Genomic DNA, 25227 nt, shown 5'->3' with positions numbered 1-25227 from the left:
TTTTCAGGGTAATGGTGACATATCAGGAGGCTGCAAGTGTCGAGTGAATGGTGTAATGTGTCATCCTAACTGTAACAACTGCCACTGACAGAGATGCATGATAGTCCCAAATATCTTTTACAATTGTCCCAAATATATTTTACAATCATGATGATCATGTCATTAATATAGACTTTTCATGATATTGATCCAGAAACAGTTCATGTTAACTCTGATGATGTTTGCGAATAGATACCAATGTGTTGTTGATATAAATGGACACAACTGGATTAGTTTTATATATTTAATTTATCCTGTTTATGTAAATATGTATGGTATATTTGGTATTTTGTGATGATTTACGACACGGTCAATTCATTCTTTCTTATTCTCTGTGATTGTACGTATATTTTTGTTATTGTTAGAAGTGATGAGGTTCTAGTTTTATAAAACATTTTTTAGACTGTAAATATCTAGTAAAAGTATTTATTTGTCATACTGACAATTCAAAAGTTGATGTTTAATATGCAGTTCCAATTTTTTTTACATTTCCAGGTTATGATATTGCAATAGTTAAATAATGAAAGCAATAATTTTGGGGTTACATTTTTCATTTTGTGTATGAAAACACTCTGCTATTAGTCCCATGCTGGCATTTAAAAATAAAAGCGCCACAGCGTAAGCTTGCCTGTTATTTTACAGTTGTAAAAGGGGCATAACTCGACAGTTGTTACAGCCAAAATTATGGGCATCACTGAAAAAGTGCATATATTGTCTTTGGTAACATGTATACCAAGTTTCATTTGAAAGGTGCCGAAAACACGGAATTTCTACCTTATGAAACAATAGTAGATCACGGTAAATCTTTTAGCACTCACCTATCATTTAATATTTTTACGTTTTCAGCTATTAAATACATGGTTACTGTCTTGTTGTCGGCAATTTATGTTTTCCATAAATGCATCATTTAGTAAGTAGTTAAAGGTTTATCACTCAAAATTATGTTTGTTATGCATGTGTATGCATTGACTTTGAATAAGAATGTCATTTAACTGGGTAACAAAGTCAAGCACTGAATATAGCTGGCTGCCTTTTTATTATCATTTAGAAAATATACACAGTGTTTGTTAATCAGACAAGTTTGCGCAGCATAAAGAATTAAACATGTGTACAGTATTATATACTTAAGTTAATATGAAATATACTCTTTAGTACACTATCCGACCATAGTTCTTTTCCTTCCCCTCATTCTGACCTCATCCAGTTTACTTATGACATCATTGGCCTCTTTGACATTAGCTTTCTTGTATGCTTCCATAACTTCTGTGAACAGGTCCTCAGTGTTTGGATGTGTACTGAGAAGGGCCCTCTCAAACACATACAAATCCACTCCTTTATCTTCTGGGAGACCCTCTGCAAAACTGAGTCCAAAGTCAATCATTACAATGTCCAAGTTTTCTGGGTCACCTCTAAGTAGCATGTTGGAGGTTGTCAAGTCCCCATGTATTATTTTACCGCTATGCATTTTGCCAAGAATGCTTCCAAGCTTTCCAGCAAGGGGAGTTAATTTTTTAATAGCTAGTTCCGGGTCATTTTTCTGTAAATCCACAATATAGTCCCGCACTGTCTGAGAGTTAGTTATTTCCTCCATATAGAAAGTGCTTGTCTGAGGGTCGACAAAGTACAAAACAGGAACTGTTATTCCTGCAAAAGATAAGCAACAGAAATTACGTATCAGAGTAACAAAACACTGTTTGTTTCCAGTTCCCAACCTACTCATTTCTTTTTGCGCCTGACCCTAATTTTGGTAAAGCTAGCAGACAATTGACTTGTTTTTTTTATCTTCTTTTGTGATACATTTTTTGGTAGTTTCTTGCACAGGAAAGATAAGTAAATGTACAGTGTTTAGTGTGAAAATGGTATTTACACCTTGAGACATAATTACATGTTATTCAAATTTTTATTTAAAACCCTTAAAAAGCCTTGTATCTGAAATCTGCAGATTCCAGGACTTGATGTTAGAAGGGGGTAATTTGCTTATTTCATTCTACAGTGGTATCATCTAGCATGGCTGCCATATTAACATGAAAAGTTTACTTCGTGACTGGGACAATTTTACTGGGTTTAATTTGTAAAATTCAATTTAGTCATCCTACAGTAACATCAATTTATAAGTGATACTCGAGTAAAAAATGACTTTTCTTTTATTGAACTTGAAAAAAAGACACTGTATACACACACATCATGGAGGATGGTGATAACGGCAGAGGTCAGTCTCGGTATGCAACATCGTATACAGGCCTGTAGGCCTAGTGACTATTGCATCTGACTGGCAAGCAGGGGTTCAAAGTATCTGTCCTTTGACTTGCTGCATAACTTCTTCTAGCCTTAAATATGGGCCATACAGCACTCCTGTGCATAAGTGGGATTGAATATTGTGATGTGTTGAGAGGACCACAATTGTTTTATATGGTCCATTTTAAGAATACAGACAGTCATGATGTCAAAGAACCTAACGATTTGAACACGAAAGATTCTGATTAAAATATGCTGTGCAGGCCAGTAGTGACGTGCAAGCAGGGATCAAAGGTTTGACCACTGGACGGTTTGCAGATATGATAAAAACATTAATTTAGCCAAGATAAAAAATGTATATCATAATTAGGGTTTGTGCCACATTTTAAAAAGGGAGCTAAAGGTAAAATAAGCCTATTGTTGCTGGCTTTGAAGAACTGGAAAACCATACCATGTCCTGTTAAACATGTATGCCCTAATAGATGAGCAGGGGTCTTTTCTTGGGTATTTTATCCAATACTGGGACATGAACAATGCTTACTTGAACTTGAAACTAAAAAAAAAAGCAATTTGTTCCAATGAAAAGCATTCCATTGGCACCGTTATACATGTAGAGCACCTACTCCGGATGCTGACATCATGCATATGCGGTAAACCTACATCCATGTATACTGTATTGTAAACGATGACAGGTGCAGCCGATCAAAGTCCTGTGATAATAAATAGGTCATGTGATGCGTTGTTAGGCAGAATAAAATGCGACAACTATTCAGTTTAATTGGTTGTATGTGTCACCGATCTTGTTCTAAAAGAAATGAAATTATTAAACTTTTATATTAACACAATTTTCCCCACGAATTATTAAATAGAATTTATGCTTTATAAGTATAAGGTTACTTTTGATATTTTTTGGAAAATATATTAAGTTTGTATGTTTCTATAAACGAAACTCAAATATTTGATTATCTTTAAAAGCATTTAAATTCTACAAAGGCAAAAGGGTGCACATGCTGGTCTCCATTGGGGCAGAAGAGTGCTTACAAAAAAGGGACAGGGTGTAGCACCCTTAAACAATTTATTTAACTTTAAGCTAAGTGGATCCTGTCACAAATTATTTGCAATGTGGCAACCAATCTGTATTGCTTCAAAAAATCGATGAGGAAACACTTTTAAAAACAAAGCCTATAGATTGCTTCTAAATTTATTTAAAAAAAATATATATATATCATATATGTGTGTGTAACCGTCGGCTGTAGGCGGCTGAAAGATAAATGTTTGTGTGTACCATTTAAAGCAATCATTCATCTTTGAAAAAAATAAAATCTGTTTCAATCGTCTGCTGTTTAAATTGTGCATCCAAAAAGGCGGCTGTCACATGTTGTATTTGATCTAAATACAACCTGTTTTCGACCATGACCTTTAACTATACTTCGCAACAAAAGTTTGTGCACACTACTTTTTATTTTAATTTTTATAACTTGTTTTAACTGTTTAAAGTATTTTATTTAAAAAAAAAAGTAATTAAATGTTTACATATTTGCCATACAGTCACTTTATAGTTACTTATCACCACAAAAGGGGCAAAGGAATGCATAATCCCTTTTTATGGCTTTCACATGGGTACAAATGATAAATTCACCCATCATGAACCCTGATATCACTTGCCCAACTCTGAATGAGCCTCATATGACCTGCCTAGGCTGCAATATGTATGATTTTATGATAACTGAGAGCCCAATTATAATTGAATATAGTTACCTGTAGATAAATTTCATTAGTTTTAGAAAGCAATATACCATATTTTGATGCGCTTTTAATGCTGTGCACTATACTTAAAAAAACGATAGCGCATAGGTTTTAGGCTCTGGTAGATCTGAAAAATCTGGCAAAAAAACAACATGATTTTAAAGAAGTATTTTACAAGTGAAATCATTCTAAATGAAGGGTTTAATTTGGCATAAATTAAAAATGACTAATTGGTGTTGTTTCAAGTAAAACTGAAGTTTTTTTAACACTAGCATTCCCATTCTTTTTCAAATGAAGTTTTCTGACAGTTCATCTGTTATGGCTAACAATTGGAGCTTATTTTTACCGGAAGTGATGCAAAATAGAAGTGTTTAACCTATTTTTAAGGGGCGGTCGAGAATGGTTGTGTCAGGATACATGTAACTAGTCTAAAATAATAGATGTGTTATACGGGACTCTTCCAATCCCTAACGTCTAAACAGGTTTGTGCAAAAACCTGGGCTGTTTTAAAATACTGAAATTGTATTAAGTGAAGTATTTTATGGTTGAAATGGATAATAAAGCTTTATATTCATATTTTACCATGTAAGTGAAAAGTTATTTTGCACAAAACAAGCAATTAATGCATTTAAACTCATTATTAACCTTTCCAATTAAACGAAAAGTGGCTGACACAGACAACAATTATGCCAAGCTTCGAGATAGACCTTGTAAATACAATCGTAACAACTCTGCCATGGCTGAAATGTTCCAATTGTTTTAAAATTGTGCCCTGAAGCCTTGCAGGTGCCTTTCATATATATATATTGTTATGTTTTGACAGAATGAAAGGAAGAAAACCCGTCAAACTCATAATTATTTGTTTGATATTTATTTTTTGTGTACGGAACTAATATAAAATAACATAATCTGGTAATATTTCTTGCTTTTATGACATTTCATAGACGCAATATGGTTTAACCTCGAATCCAGATCGGAATAACTACCCACTTTCGTACAAAACAATTTGTACGTAAAGGATTTGCCATATCAAAAATCGTAAAAAAATCTGTCAACGTACAATTATTTGGACTAACATGTAACATGTACAATGTTTTCAATAAAATGTTGCAAAACACCCTGTAATTTATTTGAAAATATATACATGTGTATGTCAACACTTTTTGGGAATAAGTGAACATAGTGGTCACCAGATTAAAAGGATTACCAAGATTTCTGCACTTGTTCATGGCTCTGATTTCAGATTTCAGTCGTTGTAGCGTCAATGACTTGTCAAGGATTTGGTGTCTGTAAGCCTTTGAGAAACGTTGCTTGCTGATACATGGTCTTCCATAAAAATTCTCCCGATAAACCTTTGCCTCTGCACCTTGTTTCAGGAATTCCCTTTCCATTTCATTTTCCCATTCGGAACTCCTCGGCCATTTTTTCAAAAACAACCTCGGATGTATATGGACGGTTTACACACTTAAAAAGTGGTACGTTTAAGTCCGCTGCAAATAGATCGCGTAGTAATCTTATTTAGTAGTTAAAATTTATGACTTAACTCTTGGGAATCGTAATTATGTTTGCAATAATACACTTCACTGGCAATCAATTTAAACTGAGAGCAATGAATACAACTCTTAAACACTACATTTAATTAATGATTTTATTAAAAAAAATACGGACTACTTCAACAGATGTACCGGCATACATCCGAGGTTGTTTTTGAAAAAATGGCCGAGGAGTTCCGAATGTTCATTTTCCGTGTCCATGGGCGCTGCCATCTTGGAAAAATCTAAAAGACAATGCCCAAATGGTATGAACGATACTTCGTACCACTTCATTATCGTACCAATTAAATTTCGTACCATTTTTGGAGACTTCATACCACATGTACCCTGTATAAGGTGTTTGTTTTTTTACAAGAGTACGTGCTATTGTGGTCGTTTACAAAATAGGTTACCTAAAACGGTGTGAAAAACGAGCATGTTACAACTTAACTAAATAACTTCAGCGAACACGTTATATACAGTATTATCTTTTTGGATGTGTTGTAAACATCAAAAAAATAAATATCAACATTAAAGTTATGGAAGCCAGAACTAATTACAACTGATACTGTATGAATAAAACATGGGTGCAGGACTAAATGAACCATTTCTCAAGTAAACAACATATACAACATAGTAGTGTCAATTGTTTGATGGCACACTGCAGGTGATAGTAACTAGTAATTATCACTGTTGAAATGCAATACTTTACAAATAAAATTTGCTTTATTTGATGCACAGATATAAATTCACATACAACACAATACACAAGTAGTCCATAAATTCAGTGACAGCTGGGCGCAAAAACAAACTTGTGTTGCTGTATACTGTTTAGTTAAGACAATCTTTTTTGGCGCCGCACTGAAGTGCCCGCCTATTATGGAATGGGAATTTATTTTAGATAGTGGTAGGAGCGGTTTTTAAGTTAGTTGACAGTTGGGTTTTACTGTTATTTGATAATGATTAAAAAATGCAAATGGGTGGCGATTGCATGGGTGTTAAAAATGATTTTTATGGTTGAATAGATAGTCTTCAATTTATCTTCAAAACATTATTTCGGAAGAACGACAAATAAGTTTAATGACTGTTCCCGATTCGTTTACGTTTTCCGATTGGTTACCTGAAATATCATGTGCCGGAAATGTAAAATGTGTGGACCAGTAATTATGTGAATGGGAATAATTATGTTTTATGTTGTTTTGTTATGTTTACTGCATTGATAAACCATGAGGTAATCTTTTTTCTTTAATCTAATCGATATTGGAATTAAACGTTCACCTAACTCTATTTGTTAATGTGTTAAAGGTGGCATTAGTAAAATTTTATTACGATTGTCCCCGAGTTAGACTTACCGAAATACGATTATTTACCGAAAGACGGATAAAATTACCGAAATACGCATGAAAGTTACCGAAAGACGCCTTCTAATGCATTTATTTTTAAATAATCTTGTATATATAATGATTATACGCATTGTAGCCAAAAATTATAAAAAATATTTAGAAATAATGACTATTGACAAAAGAATTTCCCTTTTTTAGTCAAATAGAGTTATCTCCCGTCGTCAACCGAAATACGATTTGTGGATATGGTTAAACTGGAGTAAACATGATAAAAATTTAACATTTAGCATGAACCCAATTCCTACAATTAGAACAATGTATGCATTAATCACTACTACAGTCAACAGCACATATAGCACAAGGAAACTCATCCATCATTAATGATTTCAGAGTGTAAAGTTCTATTAATTTGGACTTCTTTAATACTTACACAGAGAACTGCGAAAAAAGTATTTAAGCAATTTTTACTGCAGATGGCCAACATTAACAAAATTCGAAAATCTTATGACAACTAAATCGCTAAAGTTATCAAAGTTTGTTTATTTTTCATTTTGCAACAGAGGTGGAAATTAAATGTTCACTCTTCTTCTGTGTAAAAGTTTGTGTTCTTGTGTACTTGTACCACTGTTTTTCATTGTATGTTATCTTTTGTATGGCTATGATGTTGCCACAACATTGATGCTAATAAAACTTATGTTATGTTATGTTACTTACAGCAATAACTTACCTTTTAACTCGCGATTGTTATTTATGAACCTTCAAATGAAGCCGTCAATTTGTGTGAAAATCACCCGCAATTATAAATGTACACGTAATGCGGTCCTTTAATGCGTAATTATTATGGTATTTACTCAACACGTGTCACAGAGCTGAAAAGGGTTTACCCAAATTAACACACTTTCAATAATACCAAACTGTCCCCCAAAAAACGTGCCGCTACTTTGTGGGGTGTCATATACCGGGTGATAATTATGTTGTTTTAAACATCGCCTGATTTCGTGTATTTGGTGTGGTCTGGTTATTATTGTCCATAAGTAAGCTAATTTATATGAAGATGAGAACTTCGCTGTTTAAAAACTTCTTTTTTCAATTTTTATATAAACAAAAATTAAAATTTGAAAGCCCTGTATTATACTGTACAGTAGATCTAAGTTAGTTTAAAAGAAAATGATTTTAGCGACATTTTCGACCTATTTCAAAGGCAATGTTTCAAGTATATTCCAAAATACTTTCAAATGCTGTTTATTGATCTAACATTTCCATAAGAATGTAAATGCTATTATTTGAATCCAAATTCATAATCATTTTCATAATACAACAACTCATAAGTTATTTTTACCTGCGTTAAATCGTATTTCGGTTGGCGAAGGGAGACAAATATTTCACTGACATATTTTTATTCTATTGAACAATAAGTAAATATTTTCATGAACTTTTTCATTTTTATGAGTGTGTTTTAGTTATATGAATATTGTGAGGTAATCATTAATTGGAATAATTGATTATTTTGGAAGCTTTTATCTGTCTTTCGGTTAGCGAGTCGGCACGCGGAATTCGATCTCGAACACTGAAATTTCAACTGCCTATTTCATCATTATATTTTAATATTTTTCTCTAAAATTTGGTTTGGTAATGTATTTGTATAATATTAATATAAAAACAATAAAATAAATGCATTAGAAGGCGTCTTTCGGTAACTTTCATGCGTCTTTCGGTAATTTTATCCGTCTTTCGGTTAATAATCGTATTTCGGTAAGTCTAGGGACCGTCATTCGGAACTCGAAGTCGGAGTTCCGAATGAGGGACCGAATGCGCAAACCGGATGTTGGGGCGATACTATTTCCCGGTCCCGGTCTCATCCGGTCCCGGTCTCCTCCGGTCTCTGTTTTCAAAATTGTATTGTAGCTATCGGGAGTGATCGAGAAGGTGTGAATGACAGCGGGGGGTAATAGGATTACAAAAGATGACAGTTCATTAAAACATTAGATATTTGATGATAATTATTTCACCATTCATTTCATATTTTATATCAATAAAACAAATAATAAATTAAGGCAAAGATAAAAACATAATATATGCACATGTACTAAAATTAATGTAATGAATAACAAACACATTGTGTTTTTTTTTCTTATTAAATTCGGTTATAAGTATACTTTTGATAATAGTAATACAAATAGAAATGCATGAATACATGTATATCAATTTTGTAAGTTAACTCAGTACTTCAGGAATTCTAACATCTTTGTTTTGTTTAACTATTGATTTTGTTACAGGAGATGCACTGCCACGACCAGTTCCTGCATGTTCTATTTTCGCAAATAACTATCGACTAATTCTGGTATTTCACATAAACAGAATGTTTTTATTTTGAAAGTCTAATGGATCGCGACTTTTCATTTTCTTTATGAAACGGATTTTTTTTTTCTAGACAGCTGCCTAGATGTTCCCTCATTTCACTTACAACGAGTTTGACATTAGTATTTACACAGCCATTCTTAAAACAAAATTATATTCTACAGCATTCAGAATTCCAAAGACACAACAGGCATGTCCATTTAGTTGTTGTAAACAGGCGCGTAGGAAGGAAATTGACATTGGGGCCGCGGAAGGGGTGTACTGGGGAAGGTGTCCCCTCCCGTCGAGATTTTATTTCAGTTTTAAGCATTGAAGGACTCGATTTCCAGTGAGTTCAGGTTTTATTTTCGTGTTTTTATCTAAACCTTTTTCGGTTAAAATAACAATGTAAGCAACAGCGACATGTTAATTACTGTGCAATCATAAGTTATTATAAACACCAGTATTTATTTACCTTTAAATATTCATATTTGCACAGTCTCACAATGTATGTTAAATAACTAATTAGGACAATTACCTCTTTATAGTGAAGCCCCGAGTGACTTTGGAACCATTGCGAGTTGAATGCCCCGTGTTCAGTTTTTTTAGTGCCAAAAGTTCTCTTTTGAAATTTAAAACTTTTAGGCAGATTTGGAACGTCCATTTTAAAGTCAAACCTTAATGTGACGAGTTTGAAATAATACATATTGCTGGCTACCTAATGACAATTCTGTTTTAACGATCATGACGACTTTAAATAAAGATTCTTGTATCTTGTAAGTTATATTTCATTTGTAAAATAGCGTTCCGAATATTTCAGTAGTTTATTAATTATTATTATACTTATTATATTTTGTCAATGAACTCTTCATAACAGGTTTATGACAATACACAATAATGTCATACCATGAAAGGTGTAAATGCATCATACAACGCGTGTCAGAGATTAGCGCATGTCCCTCTTAGAGACATGATAAACGGATTAGCCAGTATTATTACAGACGCACGGACGCACATACTACGTACACATTACCATCGCATAAGCTTTCGAAATACTCATCATGGTATTGAAATAAAACTTGGTATATGGATAGGTGGCAATGACAAAAAGTACAGTGCACAAGCACCCTAATTCTGTCGTGTTCATTAATTAATGTACCACACCCCTAATAAAATGTTCAACTTGAAACTCTTCAATTTCAATGCTTTAGCCTATGTTGTTAAGCAGAATACTACAAATATTTTGAGAATTTCATGGATGCGGTTCGATGCATTGTAATGTGCTTGTTGGCCTTGACATTCCTTGTTTTTCAACATATAACAAATGCATAAACTATTAAACGGCGCCCTTTGATGCTTTGCATCAATGGTCTTTCTTGTCATCTACTATTATGTTGGAGAATAATATTATTGGTCCTAGCTAATACTGTATCGAGTATTCGGAACAGTTGAATGTGACGGGGTTTACCAAACATGGCGACGGCCATGTTGAAGAAAATTTCGGTCGCAATAAGTCGTTTTTCTCTGTCAGATCAAATAATTTTACAACAAATCAGAACGGCATATGCAACCAATCGAAAAATTCTACCACAGCAAGGAAGTCAATCATGGAATCGGCTAAAGAAAGGTGTGTTTTGCGATGACCTCTAACGTGTTCATTTTCGGATACTTGTCTAAATCCGGATATAATATGTGTGTGAGAAATAGAGGATATGGATATCACATTAAAACTTATTCTAATGCATACTACAAATCTAAATTTAAAATGTATATTATGCATGCATGCATCTGTTTTGCAGGGTGGATTTTTTAGTCCAGGTGGTTTTTAAGTTTTCATATCAGATAAACCACAGGCGGCAGTTTCGTTGAGAGTAGTTTATATAAACAGCTCCAAAACTTGACGATTTTAGTTTAGACAACTCTTTGCTAAGGGGAATGCCCAAATATTCCCTTAATGCGCATTACTATGTCTGACTGGATACCAGGTTTTTAGCACCAGCCTGCAAATCCGATGAAATTTTTTCATTGGCTTAAACTTTTTCAGAGATGTTTACACCAATATTTTTACAACAATTGCGATGTCCTCTGCTTTTAATGATTTGCCACGATAAAGTTTCATCGGCGGAAATAATAAAAAACAAAACGAAATCACAATTTTATTTTTATTTCAAAAATGAGTTTTTTTGAGCGGCGGTATTCGTAAAACATAGAATCAAATAAAAAAGGCCCAAGCAACAGTATAAGAATTTGGGCTTGTTCATCTGAAAGGCTTATTTCAATGACTGTTCATGACCCAAAATGATTGGACGTAATCATTCATCACACGAAATTAATTATCCACCAAAATTTCCACAAAAATAATTCTAATATATATTATTTTTACATAGTTTAGGTTTACATGTCAAGGCCCTTGTACAGATGAAGGTGTTTTTGTAAAGCTTGTAATTAACTTATTTTTCAACCTATTGTCTCAAAATAATTAGCATTTTATCTCAGAACATTATAAAGTTTCTGAAAAATGTACAACTTCAATAATTTCCATCAACAAAATGGACATTTTAAGACTTAACTCCAACAGACCTAGAGAAGCCCTTAACAAACGAGGGCCTTTACATGTCAACCTTTACTTATAATAGTATTATAACAAAACCTACAGCTCAGGAGTGATATAAACCAAAAGGGTTTAATAATCACACTGGCCTGGCTTCGCAACAAAAAACGTCCAGTTGGTGGAATCAAGTCACATGAAGCAAGTGAATTACTACACCAATGTTAATATTTCTCTGTGAAAGCCTAACCTCGGTTAGGGCTAGTAAAACTTGATACGGGCTAGTGGTTTCCCAGACTTGGCAAGTGCTTTATTTTTCAATGCAAAGTCTTGTTGTTGTTTTTAGACTGTCTGCTGCAAGCCGACAGTCTTTAGAGAGCGGTATTTCAGAAACGCGACTAGTAGCCTGACACGACATATTGAACATGAATATATTAATACACACCACCTGCGTAGCAACAGAACTACTTACGTGAATGTGGGGCGTCAAGTACTTGCTTATGTGTATTTAACGCGTTTTTGCCTTTTTTATGACAAAACATTGCGTGTTACTCTTAGCTAGTATAGTTGTACTTGCAATTTGGTGAGTTATATTGAACAAAATAATGAAAAATAATGAAAGTATAGCATTTACATACAAAGTCATTTCACCCGACAACCAATAGTAAGCTACACCAAATGTTTGCACCCCGTGTGACGTCACACATATCCCGACATTCAAGACTGACCTGGCCAGCACAGAATGGTAAAATGCTAGTCTACCAATATAAATGTGCCTGGTTCAAATCAGTAAAGCTGATAAATGTACTGGTCGTGAAGCCAGGATGTGAATAGATCTGCACATGGCTGATAATGCATATAACTTTAAATGTTTAAGCTACGTTCTCACAGATTGTCTGTTTTAACAACTCTTTTTTTTATTTCTTGGTCTTGTAATGAATTATTTTATGCGAACTGAAAAAAGTGGATCGCTGCTTTCTTATATTAATTCAGTCAAAGAAGACAACTGTAAATATTGGAACACTGTTTTCTTATTTTAATACGGTCAAAAGATGATGTTCTATGCCAAAAATCTCATTATTAGTAAAGCGTTAGTAATGCTAAACCACAAAACCAATAGTTACAAATGTAAATATAAAAAAACATGATCTTATCTTTTGTCAGCAGTCTTATATCATCAGTTTTCATACTGCTTTTTATTAGCTTATTCCAAGCCAAAAAGTAAAAGAAGTTGTCAAAACCTTCAATCTGTGACTGAGAGTGCAGCACTCTCACAGATCGAACGTTTTTACTACTTTATTTATTTTTTGTCTTGGAACGGGCAAATTTATGTGAAAATGCATGTTAACCATTCATATAAGATTGCTGACAAAGTCAATAAATTAGTCAGAAAATGTTTATATTTAAGTTCAAAATGTTTTATGCATTTTTCTTCAACCATTAGTAACGCTTTAAGCCATAAAACCTTAGTTTTCGACCTGAAAAATGGAAGTCTGCAATCTAATATTTTGTCAGTAGTCTCATATCACTGGTTTGCAGATATTTACGCAAAAAATAGGTCATTTCAAGACAAAAAATACAAAAGTTGTTAAAACGGTAAATCTGTGAAAGTGCAGCTTTAAATGACTAAATGTTTTGATTTGGCTCAATTCTCACCTAAAATCTTATAGTTTTGTGGCACCTAAATGTGTGTTTTTTTAACAACATTACATGTGCAGATGTATATATTTGTTCTTAAATTTGTAATTTAGATTTACAGAAACCATATTGAGGAGCTGGTCCACCTGTAGGAAGAATTGCGCTATTGGTTGGTGCAGCACTATTCCCCAGCCATACACCAGCAATTTGTTTGTCATAGGGAGCATTTCTGAGCAGTTATGGAGACCACTAACTATGCAGGTATGTCATAATCAAAATCTTGGTTTATATATTTTTTTATAATTTAGCATCTGTTGAGAAGAAATTTATTTCTAGATTGAAGGCTATAGATTGATGCCCAAAAATATATTTCTTATTTTAATGCATTATCATGTCTAACTCATTTGACTTAAATGATCAAAGCAATAGAAATGCAAATTATTAATCTGCAGATATACAAATGTAACCTTTTTAACTGGGGAAATTGTTGCCACTTGTCTATTAATTAAAGAACACATTTATAATTAATAATGTTTAATCTGTACACAAATCATATGCCGTCTTTGTTTTAAGCATCAATGTCCAGCATGATAATGCATTAAATTGAAAAAAATGCATTTATTTATATGAACCCTTTAAAACAAAGACATTTCCTGAAGCCAATAAAAAATAATTGAATATTGATGCAGAGTTCAGTTAGAATATAATATAACTTTTTTTGCAGCTGTTGCAGTGAAACTTGCACCAGTGTGTTTTCTGTGGAGATAAAGAGATACCGTAGTGTCCAGCAATGAAGACCCAAATCAAGATCAGACCTTGCAAGGCTAATATGAAATAACTGTGTGGGAAAATGGGGAAAACCTGCAGCCGGGAATGCACAGAAATCATTAAAAGAACAGTGTTATATTAATCTTGAATAACTTGACATTTATTTTGTTTGACATATTTATTCATGGTGCAGTGAAAACATGCTTTTTTTCTCATGTTTATTTAAATTTAGAATTGATAGGAGGGAACATCACTACATGTATGTAGTTTCATGTTCATAGTCAGATCAAAACCCATGTACATGCCCAAATGAGCATTTGAAAATACCAAAATGGTACTTGTTGTATGTAGTGTAAGTTAATTAACATAATAAACAAAAATATTTAATCAATTTCAATTTATTATTCCCCCTTCAAAGAAGAGGAGTATATTGCTTTGCACATGTTGGCCGTTACGTTGATAATGCCTGTACCTATGGCCCTCAAACTCAGCATGGAGGCTTAGCCTGACTATTAGATGATCTTATTGATTTAAGGGGTCATTGGGTAAAAAGTCAAGGTCACAGTGACCTTGAATGCCTAAAGGTTGTACTAATAACGACTGGACAAAGCCTGCACCCATGGCCCTTCAAAAATTGACTTTGGGGTTGGGCCTGACCAGTGGTCCTATAGATGAGCCCTATTGATTTGTCACAGAGACATTGAACGCAAAAAGCTTGCCTGTGTGACAACTCGACAGAGTCTGCACCCATGGCCTTCAAACTTGAAATTTAGGTTTGAGGTGACCAGCAGATGACCCCTTTGGATTTGGAGGTCAAGGTCACAACTCCAATATTGGTCATTAAAACTATGTCATTTACTTATTCCCTGCTGCTATGAGGATACATGTTCATCAGCAAATATCAGCCATCATCTGAATATTATTGAAAACTGTACCAACTACCTTCATACTTTGAATAGCATAATCTTAAAACTGCCTCAAAGGCATCTTTTGTCAATGAAAAACCAGCTGTCATTTCGGTCCATACATATTTCATTCAATTGTCCTGATATTCTTGACAACATGGCGCTAATTAATGCTGCAGGTTTGAAATTTAAGACATTAGTTTTTTTTCTTCAGCACCATGCAGATTTATTAACACTTTTATAATAAAAACAAACTAGAAAACAAATTTTAAAGATATTAGTTTTTTTCATGGTATGATGCCACAGCACCATGCAGATTTGTTTTTACTTTTATATCAAAGAAAGTAACTCGAGCACAAATTTTGTAGATATGTGGACTCTGTTGATAAAAGTTCTGGGAGGCATTTTTAGGCTTGAAAGAGCATCATTTTAAAGTTATATTTTTATTATGTCCCTTGAATCTTGGGTATAGTTTGTATTGTATTTGCATTTTAAAGACATTGGCTTCAACAGACCCTAATGAAATGATGGAATGTAATTGCTTACTGAAACTGTTAAAAGCGACGTCATAAATTGAAGCAATTTTAACATAATGAATATGCATTTAACTAATTTAAAGCGGTTAAGACTTAGGAAACTTGAATTAAGAATCTTGTAGGCCATTGGATACATGATTAAGTAGGGCCAATGTATTTGTGCTTATTATAATCACATTTATCCTTCTTCATCTACCTTAAAGAGTGTTCATCATTTGTATGAAATCATTTGATCACATTTTATTTGAAAGAACTTTGCGGTAGTGTTTGCTTGCTTCAGTTACATCACCGACAGTCTTGCAGCGCTTTCAGCGCTTTGATTTAATTTAAGGTGTGGGAGGGGGCGTGGTCATAGTGTGTGTCCTGTGAATGTAACTGCTGCCTGTGGGATTAACTATTGAGAAACTTATTCAGTATATAACATAAATCTGGTAACTGGCATGTGTGAATTATTTACCGTACTATATATGCACATGTACTTAGCTGCGTTGTTGGTCATTTGTTTGTCAAAACATGTGATCAATGCAATTTTGCATCTAATTCCTGATCTTTTTGTGCTACCCAATCCTATTTGACACAGACCATTCAATGTTTGAAAACCTTGAAACAATGAATTTATTAATTTGCCAACAAATCTACTTTCAGAGTTGACTCAGAAACATTTTGGACCATCAGAACCGCCAGTAAATATCGGATTACCTTTTAAGGAGAGCTCATTAAATCTATCTCGTGCGGATTTAAGGAAAATGAAATTGGAGAGGGATAATGATGAATTAGAAAAGAAAGCCAGACAGAGGGAATGTAAGTTGATTATGATAATTAGGATTATTTTGGAAGTGTTTAATTATAAAACACACAAGATCAAAGAAACTGCTATAATTTAAATGTGATTTTAGATTGTATCATTTGATGTAATAGCAATATTTTCAAAGTTGTTTGTATGTTTTGATATTACAATTCAAATGTATGGCAAACAAGCCATAGCCATCGCTCTGTTGTAGAATTACGTATAATTGCGAGTCCCTGACGCAATTTTCTAGCTACACATTTTGAAATTACTGCACATCTCTTTGAACCCTTATTTGGATAACTTGACCCCAAGCTGAAACATCAAAGGGAAAGCCCTTATCATTGTTTTTTTCCTTATAGTGGTTACTCCAATGAATGAGATTATAAACCAGACGTTTGAGGGGGCTGGACAGAAACATATTCACCGACTGGCTGAGCATCATGGCATCTATAGAGACCTGTTTGGAGACTCATTCTTCTATCCATCTGTTCATCTGAAGTAAATGATAACATGTTGAATCTTTCTTATCGGGTGTTTTTTTAATTTTTGGCACATTTCTTACTTGCAAACATTGATCCATATTTTTAGCATGAAGGTTTAATTTTCAGCTCTAAAAAATATTTTAGACCAGTTTATTACTACCGGTACTGTTTGCCAATGAACTTTGCATCTCAAGTATTAATTGCATAGAATGAGGGTTGCTTCAAGTCCACCCAAAGTGAATTTGGTCGACTTCCCACATCAAATGACAATGCCTGCAGTCATCAGAGCAAATACTTTGACTTACACCATGAATAAACTACCAAAGAGGTGGGCTCATATCCTTGCAAAGCATCCGTGCATGTACAGTTTGCATTGGTTTGCATCATCCAACGTTTAAATGATTCTTACAAGGATGGCTTGCTTTCAAATGAATCTCTTTGAAGTGCTAAAGACTTTATGTTCTAAACCAGTTTCCACTTTTGGAGTGGTACAAATTGACTGTCTCTTCATTTGCAAAATAACATTGTGAAAGTGACTTATATATATATAACTTGATTTAAGCAATTAAAAAAGTTTTTTACAACTGTTTGACAATAACACTTTGCTTAGTTCATTTGCAAACTGTATATTAAACTTCATCTGATTTCATCAAAAAAAACTGAAAAGAATAAATGTCCAAATATTAAATATATATAACTTGATTTAAGCAATTAAAAAAGTTTTTTAATAATCAAGGTATTCAATTCTAATATGGCACTGTTAAACCATGACAGGGTTGGCTACACAGATCTTGAGGACTCTGAGATGATACAACCAGTTTACTATGGCAACCTCATGGCACCTGCAGAAGTAAACATTATATTTGTTATGTTTGATCATTTTTAGTTTTAACTGGTTATATCAAAGCAAAAGTATTATGTTTTTAATTGAATAAATATTTTGGTGTTCTTTACTGACCTTTGAAACACATGATATTTAGCCAGATGTTTCAACAAAAATTACGGCTTTAGAATGGGGAAGACCAGTCGAGCTTTAGAATGGGGAAAACCAAGCTGGCTGGAGGATGCCGTGAACAATTCTGCGTTAAAGCTTTTATTCAATGTCATAATTTCAATAGTTTTTAAATTTATTCTATTGTTATGAAAGTTGGTCAGAGTAGTTGAATGTATGCTGTCTTGAACAAATATGAAGATGGATCACCACAGGTAAAAAAATATGTCACTATGTCGAATCTTAGGGGTGAAAATTCATCATGTTTTTTTTAACAAATATGAATATTGGTCACCTCAGGTCAAAAACTAGGTTTCTAAGTCAAATCTTAAGGGTAAAATCCATCATTAATTCAACAGTTTTTATCCAATTGTTATGAAAATTGGTCAGAATACTTATCAGCATGTTGTCTTGATAAGTGATGAATATGGATCACTTCTGGTCAAAAACTAGGTCACTTAGCCAATTGTTATGAAACTTGGTCAGAATAATTGTCGGCATGTTGTCTCAAACAATTATGAATATGGGTCACTCAGGTCAAAAATTAGGTCACTATATCAAATTTGAGGGGGAGGGGGGGAATCCCCGTCTTAAATTCAATATTTGCATGTTGTCTTGAAAAATTATGAATATGGGTCTTTTTTTACCAAAATTTAAATACTAGTAACTATACATTAAAAAAATGCCAAAAATGTCAAAATGAAAATCCAACTAAAACGCACTGCCCCTTGTTTTATCTAGTGTTAATGGTACATTTGTTAATCAATGTCATGAACCCACCTTGAGCTCCTAGCTACTTAAATAAAATTAATTAACTCATCATCAGTATAATACAAATAATGTTTTCTCTAGGTTCGCTCGTGCCCGGAGGTGTTCTACAAGAGCAAGGAGGGAAAGTTTTACACGCTGTGTTTGGTTGCCCCTGACAGCCATCTTGAGGAGAATAACCAGGAATATCTCCACTGGATGGTGTAAGAATGCTTGCTTACCCTGTAAATGTTCAAGTTGTCTTACCTGACTTACTGGTTTTATTATGTATTAATCCCCAGAATTGTTTATCGTCTAGAATCCTGAGTCACAAAATAAATGTCTTGTCTGATGCCAAACATTTGAGTGCCATTTAACTCATTGTATTGTCCTTGCATGCATTGGTCGGAGACCTTACAACATTACAAACTGTTCAGACGCTCTGCAATCTTTCTTATATCCTATTCCTAAGAAATGATCTTGTGATACTATTTATGGAGATGTATTGTACCGATACAGATGCCTGTGTTTTCCCTGCATAAGACAGGCAAATACATGTAGTATACTTGGAAACTAAGCATTCAAGTGATAAATATGTCCTACATATTCCAGCATAAAAATCCTAAGCTGTGCGGTGGGCCAGGATGATGCATTGTTGAGATATTATTGTAAACTAGTAAACTAAACAAAGTCAAACATGGACTACTTTTTTCCAGCACGAACATTCCGGGCAATGCAGTTGACCAGGGTGATGTGTTGTACAAATACATGCCCGTGTTTCCCGTGCATGGGACAGGCACACACAGATACGTTTTCTTACTCTACCAGCACGATGCCAGACTCGATCTGTCAATTAAACCTGAGACAACTGATAGGTAACTTAAGTTGAAAGCTTTCAGCTTGTCTGGGTTTAGTGAAAGAAAAAGTTTTATATCATTGTTGGTAATGAAGGCCAATACTTGAAAAAAAACATTGTGGGCCTTGCCATGTATCATCAAAAAACGTTCAGGATGTTTAAATGAAAATTGGAACCAGATTGGTACCATGTTGCCAGAGAAAACACAGTCGCGTACAGAAAAGCTTACAACTCTTAGTTTAATGATTGTTGAATTATGCCCCTTTTTTTCACTGAAAATAAACGAGGCAAGTGTTTTAGCAAGCCTGCATGGGATATGATACCTGTGTCAGAGACGTGTATTATATAATTTCCTATGAAATGTTTTATTTATATATCCATTATATTTTCATTTTCAGTCCAAACCTGAATGAGAGGACATTTAACACACAGCAGTTTTATATTAACCACATGTCCAGCATCACCCCGGTGGGCCTGTGTTTTTACCAGGCTGAATGGGACAGAAGTGTCAGGGATACCTTCCATAAAGTGCTAGGTATTGTCTCAATTGATGAAATAATAATTTATAAATTAGCGAATAGAATGTGTTCCTGTGTGAAAAGCAGATGCCTAGACCACTCTCACTCTCCTATAAAAGCAAAATTGTGTGTCAACATAATTAGTAAAAATTATTTCATTGATAGTTTACCATCGCAACTTTCTAGGACAATAGTATTTAAAATTCTGAAAGCAAAGAACATGTACAATTTAATAAGTAACTTGTGTATGTGTTTGCAGACATGGAAGAGCCAAGATTCGAATTCCTCCCACCATCTGAGTACATTCCCAAACAGAAGATCTGGCCTGAGTGGGAGTCCTTTAACAAGTAAAATCATGCTAATAATTCAATGCAGTATTCATTTGGGTTTAAGGCCAGAGGCCTATATCGCATTAAACCATTGTTCTTTCTTGTCTTGTCATAAAACATCTTATAATTAGTAATTTATTATTTATAATAATTTTCCCAATTTTAAAATCTCACTATTTTCATTGATTTCTTTTGAAATACGCACATTTCAAGTAAAAAAATAAAATTGCACTTACTTAATTTGACTATAAAAATAGTATTGAATTGTTAGGAAATCACTTTGTAATATGTTTTATGAATACAGACCCTGCATCAAAATAAGCTTAGGTTAAGATGCAGATTTACATGTGGATCCTATGGGAATTGATTTGGAACGAGGGTAATGATCATTAATGAACTCATTGCCTGATGATGATTTGTCTGTTCATGAAAAATGATGTATGAAAGATCTTATTTAGTGTTATTTCATCAAACAATTTAGGCCACATATAAGTGTTCTGTTTGACCTATTTACTACAACTGATTTTGGAATTGCCACTTATTTATTTTACTGGCTGCTTCTATTATAAACCAAACTTATGTTTGTCGTTTGAAATGGCCTATTTTCAAAGCTAAAAAGGCTTGTTAGTATGTAATGTTGCTTTTGGTATAATTTTTAAATATTCTTTCTTACCCATAAAGCCCTTTCAAATGACACCAAAATAATATGAGGTCACCAGGCAACCAAAAAAAGTGATTGTACATTGGATACCTTAACTTGCACTGCTGGAGCAGCAAGTATCTATGATGTTCAAATGTCAGAACTCTCTGGTAAAATGTGGCCAATAAAGTAAACACCACATGCTGGCATTCCCGCCATACAGTTTTGGTTTGCATGGTAATGGTAAACCTTTGATCAGCTACATATTCCAATTTTTTCAGATACATGGATACATACAGAGAAAAGAAAGAAATAGGCGAGCAGGTTTTGAAGGAAAAGTTGAAAACTGGCCATCCATTCAAGCCTAGGTCACCTCGACCAAGATATCCGCTCATCTTCAAACCTAAAGGGAAAATGGCAACATGGTTACTTATACAGGAACATGAAAAACGTTTGAGAAAATCATATTGGAAAGCATTAGACGATTAAAAGAAGATAAAAAAATGTTAAAAGTGTTCCATTAAAACCATGTTGATTTTGATTTTGAAATATCTTGCAGAAATTAGGAAGACTTTTCACGCAAAAAGTATTGCATATATTATATGATGGTATTTTACACATCTTTTGTAAACAAATATATTAAAGATGCATGTATTTCGTAATATTTAAAAATTCACTTTTCTGTGGCTGAGTCTCAAACTTAGATTTGAGACATAAGTTGATATGGACCCTGGATTTAATTAAGAAGAGCTCTGCAAAGCAAAGTAATATACATGGACCTCAATGATCAACAAGCTGTAACAATAGTTCCTACGGCGAAAGCAACATGCCGCTGCAGTCTTGTTCTGGTCTATACTGCCAGCTGATGAAATTTATATTTCCTATTCACCAGTGGCTTAGTGCAAGACTGTTGTAATGCCATCTGTTTCTATATTGAGTTACAGTCATTTTGCACTAAGCCCGGTCATTGTGTTCAGTAGATATTCATTCAATTAAAAAATAAATACCAGAACGATTGGTCCACCTTTTTTACCCCAAATCTACTGAGCATAGAGTTTATTGTGCTTACCTTCGTGGGAAGTATGAAGATTCTTGGCTCCCTTTTACTAGGGCCCTGCTAAATAAATGTTGGTGCCATGTGCCCATGTAGTAATCATGCTTGTCTCACACTCAACATATTTTTAGTTTTCTTAATAACTATTAAACATAATAAATTTGTTCACATTACCAACACGCTCTTTGATGATCAGTTTTGAGGAACATCGATTTTAATATTGTCAGATTTATGCAGTTGTAAAAATTAGCACAAGCCTACAAGTTCTGCTCTCGAAATGCTTTCTGGGCTTGCTTGAATTCTATATTTCCCTTTGTTAACATATCAACATTCAGCAAATCTGGCAAAAAGGTTCCAAAAAAGGCATTGATCGAAACTTGAAGCATTAGTATAATTAGGGAAAAGTGAATTAAGGTGTAGGACAATTACCTTGACCCATTGTTATAAAAGTGCATCCCTTGATTAGAAAAAAATGGAAAAGGGAATAGATAACTGTAATTTGTGTAGATCTCATGAACCATAACTCTGTAGCCCACTATCCAAAATTGCCTCCCTTGAGAAAAAGGCTTTTAGAATATGCATTTACTTTTTATGAGAACAAACAAAAGTAGTAGTGCATCAATAGTAGCGCTGTGATCATGTTTGCTGTAAATGAATTGTAACTCTTGTTGTCTAGTTTTACTAAATTACCTCCATTGTATGTTACAAGTATGTATAAAAAAAAAATCAAAGAAGTGAATGAAATTGAAAGATTGGTACTACTGTACAATTATAACTGTAAATGTCATTTTGTTTCCTAATTGCCTCCCTTGAAGAGACAAATAAGTTGTATAAAAATCTTCAATAAATAATTTGTGAAAATTGGGGAAAAAAGTCACATATGTATGTTATGGAAGGCGACTGTGATATTTAGGTCACAAAGGAACCTCCCTTGTAAGATGCAGCCCGAAGGCCACATCTATAGGGACATATTTTTGCAATTTACAATGATGAAATGCCTATATGAATTTTAAATAACAATTTTCATTCATCTTCACTTAAAATTTATGGTCAAGAACAGTGTTGATGCGTGTAAAAAAGTTATTCACTGTGCTTTTTTTTGGCTGGACGCTGGTCATACAAGTTCTCTATATTAGAAATATTCACTTCCTATGAAAATGATTTATATACACTTGCTGGTTAAAAAGCATGGTAGAATATGTGGGCATATTGTGAATAATAGTTTATGTATTTAAAAAAAAAATAGGTGCAAAAACATGAAAATTGACTTAATTTGAGTGATATAAAATGGAAGTTCCAAGCTTTATCCAGATGATTAAAACAAACAAATATAAGTGCCAAACCTGAAATTAATTGACTCGGTTCATAAAATGAAAGCACAAAGCATAATTTACACAATGTATAAAAATGTTGGCCGAAAAAGACCAGACAGAAATGATAAATTGGACGAATTGACCCTACATCACTAGATTTTTTTAATGGTAATGATTCTAGTTACCAGTCTAGATCAAAATAGTCGTTTCCATGGTTACGCATCCCAGAGATGGCCAGTTACTGTGATTGAGAAAGTTGTAAAAAACATACTGTCTGCATCAATAATGTACGGTGTCATGTGATAAAACCGTCATAGTTTGGGTATTTCTGTGTTTATACCGAATGTTTTCAAATAATGCGAATATATATAAATATTCAATTAAACTCATTCAGCCGCGTCTTTGATGCCTTGCATCAACATTTGTCTCTTTTTAAGGAATGAATTGCGGGGGTGATGTCATTATCGGGCTATGAACGCAATTAGGCTGGTCTAAGTGTGTGGAGTCCGAAGGACTCCACGCATACTTGACCAGCCCAATTGCGTTCATATCCCCGATAATGACATCAACCCCGCAATTCATTCCTTATATTTACACCAATAGTTTATTATTTCATTTAAGAAACGTTAAAAAATTACTTCATTTCATTTAGGATAACCTTCAGTAATCCTTTCTTACCCATTCTGTAAATAGAACGACCTGAAATAACCGGAAACATTTTTTTTAAATGACGTCACAATAACGCGGAAAAAGGTCAACCACTTGAAATCACTTTTAAACGTAAAATTGAAACACTTTTGGCAACAATACGTTAATACATATAATAACATAACACTTTAAAATGTTGATTTATAGTTAAGGGGACCGGCTGACACAATACAAACAATAACAAGATCAATATTTTTCATGTATATTGTTATGGGATGAATTGAGATCCGAAGATGCTGCGTTCATCGATTGATTAACGCAATTGCCGAAAGGCAGTTCATTTAAGGAATGGAAGTTGAGGTGTAAATATATGTTTTTGAAAACTAAACGTTGCTTTTGCTTGGAGCAGATGGCAATGTGTAATTTTGCTCACATGTTTGTTGATAAACAAATTCCTTCAGTTAATCTCCACATATGGTAAGTTTCTGGTAAATAAGTACTTTTGTTTATATCTCAATACAAATTCAATTTTTTCAGAGAAGATGTTTGCAATATATTGCAACATTCTTACTGCAGTTTCCCTGGTTTACTTTAAACATGCATTTATATGGCACCCCCTGTCAAATTCCCTTGAATTTGGGGCCCTTGTCACATCCTTTGATAGCTAGTGTTGCTAAAGCTAACTCAGGAAACTTCACCTTAAAGACAATAATGATCATTTAATAGCATGTCGTTAACAAAAGATTCAGGATTATTTTTTATTGAGCGTCTAACGAGTGAAATATTTACTTTTGGTGTTCACAAGATGAAATCTATTGTGACCTTTCAAGCCCTCTCAAAAAACCTTTGACACAAACATAATGATCTTCCATGTAATTGCAACACAGAATAAGATGGAGTTGACCAATACATGCACCTGCGAAACTACATCTCAGCATGGTGAACCACCATTGCAAGTTTTTTGAAAATCCTATAATGCATGGAAAATATACAGCCTGGATAAGGCTCAGTCAAGACCAGTCCTATCAACAATCCACAATCTTAAGTGTGACTTAGACCTTTGAGTTACAAACCTGGGTCTTGTGTGTGACATGCGCCGGTGAACCTTCATGGCAAAATAAATTAAAATCCTATAATGCATGGTCAAGATACAGCTTGGATAAGGACCAATTCAACGTTTTCAAAGTGTGACCTTGACCTTTGAGGTACAGACCTGGGTCATTTGCATTACA

General features: G+C 33.8%; 3 protein-coding genes across 4 annotated transcripts in view; 2 read left to right on the top strand and 1 right to left on the bottom strand.

Annotated features, from left to right (window-relative positions):
• LOC128243404 (ranBP-type and C3HC4-type zinc finger-containing protein 1-like) overlaps nt 1–1198 on the top strand; it is a 45411-nt gene extending 44213 nt beyond the window's left edge. For both annotated transcript variants that reach the window (XM_052961176.1, XM_052961175.1), the window contains exon 16: nt 8–1198. In XM_052961176.1, coding sequence (XP_052817136.1) covers nt 8–88 — 81 coding nt within the window. In that variant the 3' untranslated portion in view covers nt 89–1198. The remainder of the gene's footprint in view (nt 1–7) is intronic.
• LOC128243412 (EKC/KEOPS complex subunit TP53RK-like) lies at nt 1057–5679 on the bottom strand. Its single transcript, XM_052961191.1, has 2 exons — nt 5228–5679; nt 1057–1683 (listed from the first exon to the last, which is right to left on the bottom strand). The coding sequence occupies exons 1-2, from the start codon at nt 5409–5411 to the stop codon at nt 1196–1198; spliced, it is 672 nt and encodes a 223-aa protein (XP_052817151.1). The 5' UTR covers nt 5412–5679; the 3' UTR covers nt 1057–1195.
• Nucleotides 5680–10696: 5017 nt separating this feature from the next.
• LOC128243407 (39S ribosomal protein L38, mitochondrial-like) lies at nt 10697–21997 on the top strand. The gene is made up of 9 exons (XM_052961182.1): nt 10697–10859; nt 16273–16428; nt 16777–16915; nt 17674–17749; nt 18743–18861; nt 19354–19512; nt 19892–20028; nt 20271–20358; nt 21262–21997. Exons 1-9 carry the CDS (start codon nt 10706–10708, stop codon nt 21467–21469), a joined length of 1236 nt encoding a protein of 411 aa, XP_052817142.1. The 5' UTR covers nt 10697–10705; the 3' UTR covers nt 21470–21997.
• Nucleotides 21998–25227: the final 3230 nt, after the last annotated feature.

The sequence above is a fragment of the Mya arenaria genome, chromosome 8 (assembly GCF_026914265.1).
Source record: "Mya arenaria isolate MELC-2E11 chromosome 8, ASM2691426v1".
Lineage (NCBI taxonomy): Eukaryota > Metazoa > Mollusca > Bivalvia > Myida > Myidae > Mya > Mya arenaria.
Note: the sequence above shows the minus strand (reverse complement) of the source record. Positions and strands in the feature narration are given on the sequence as shown.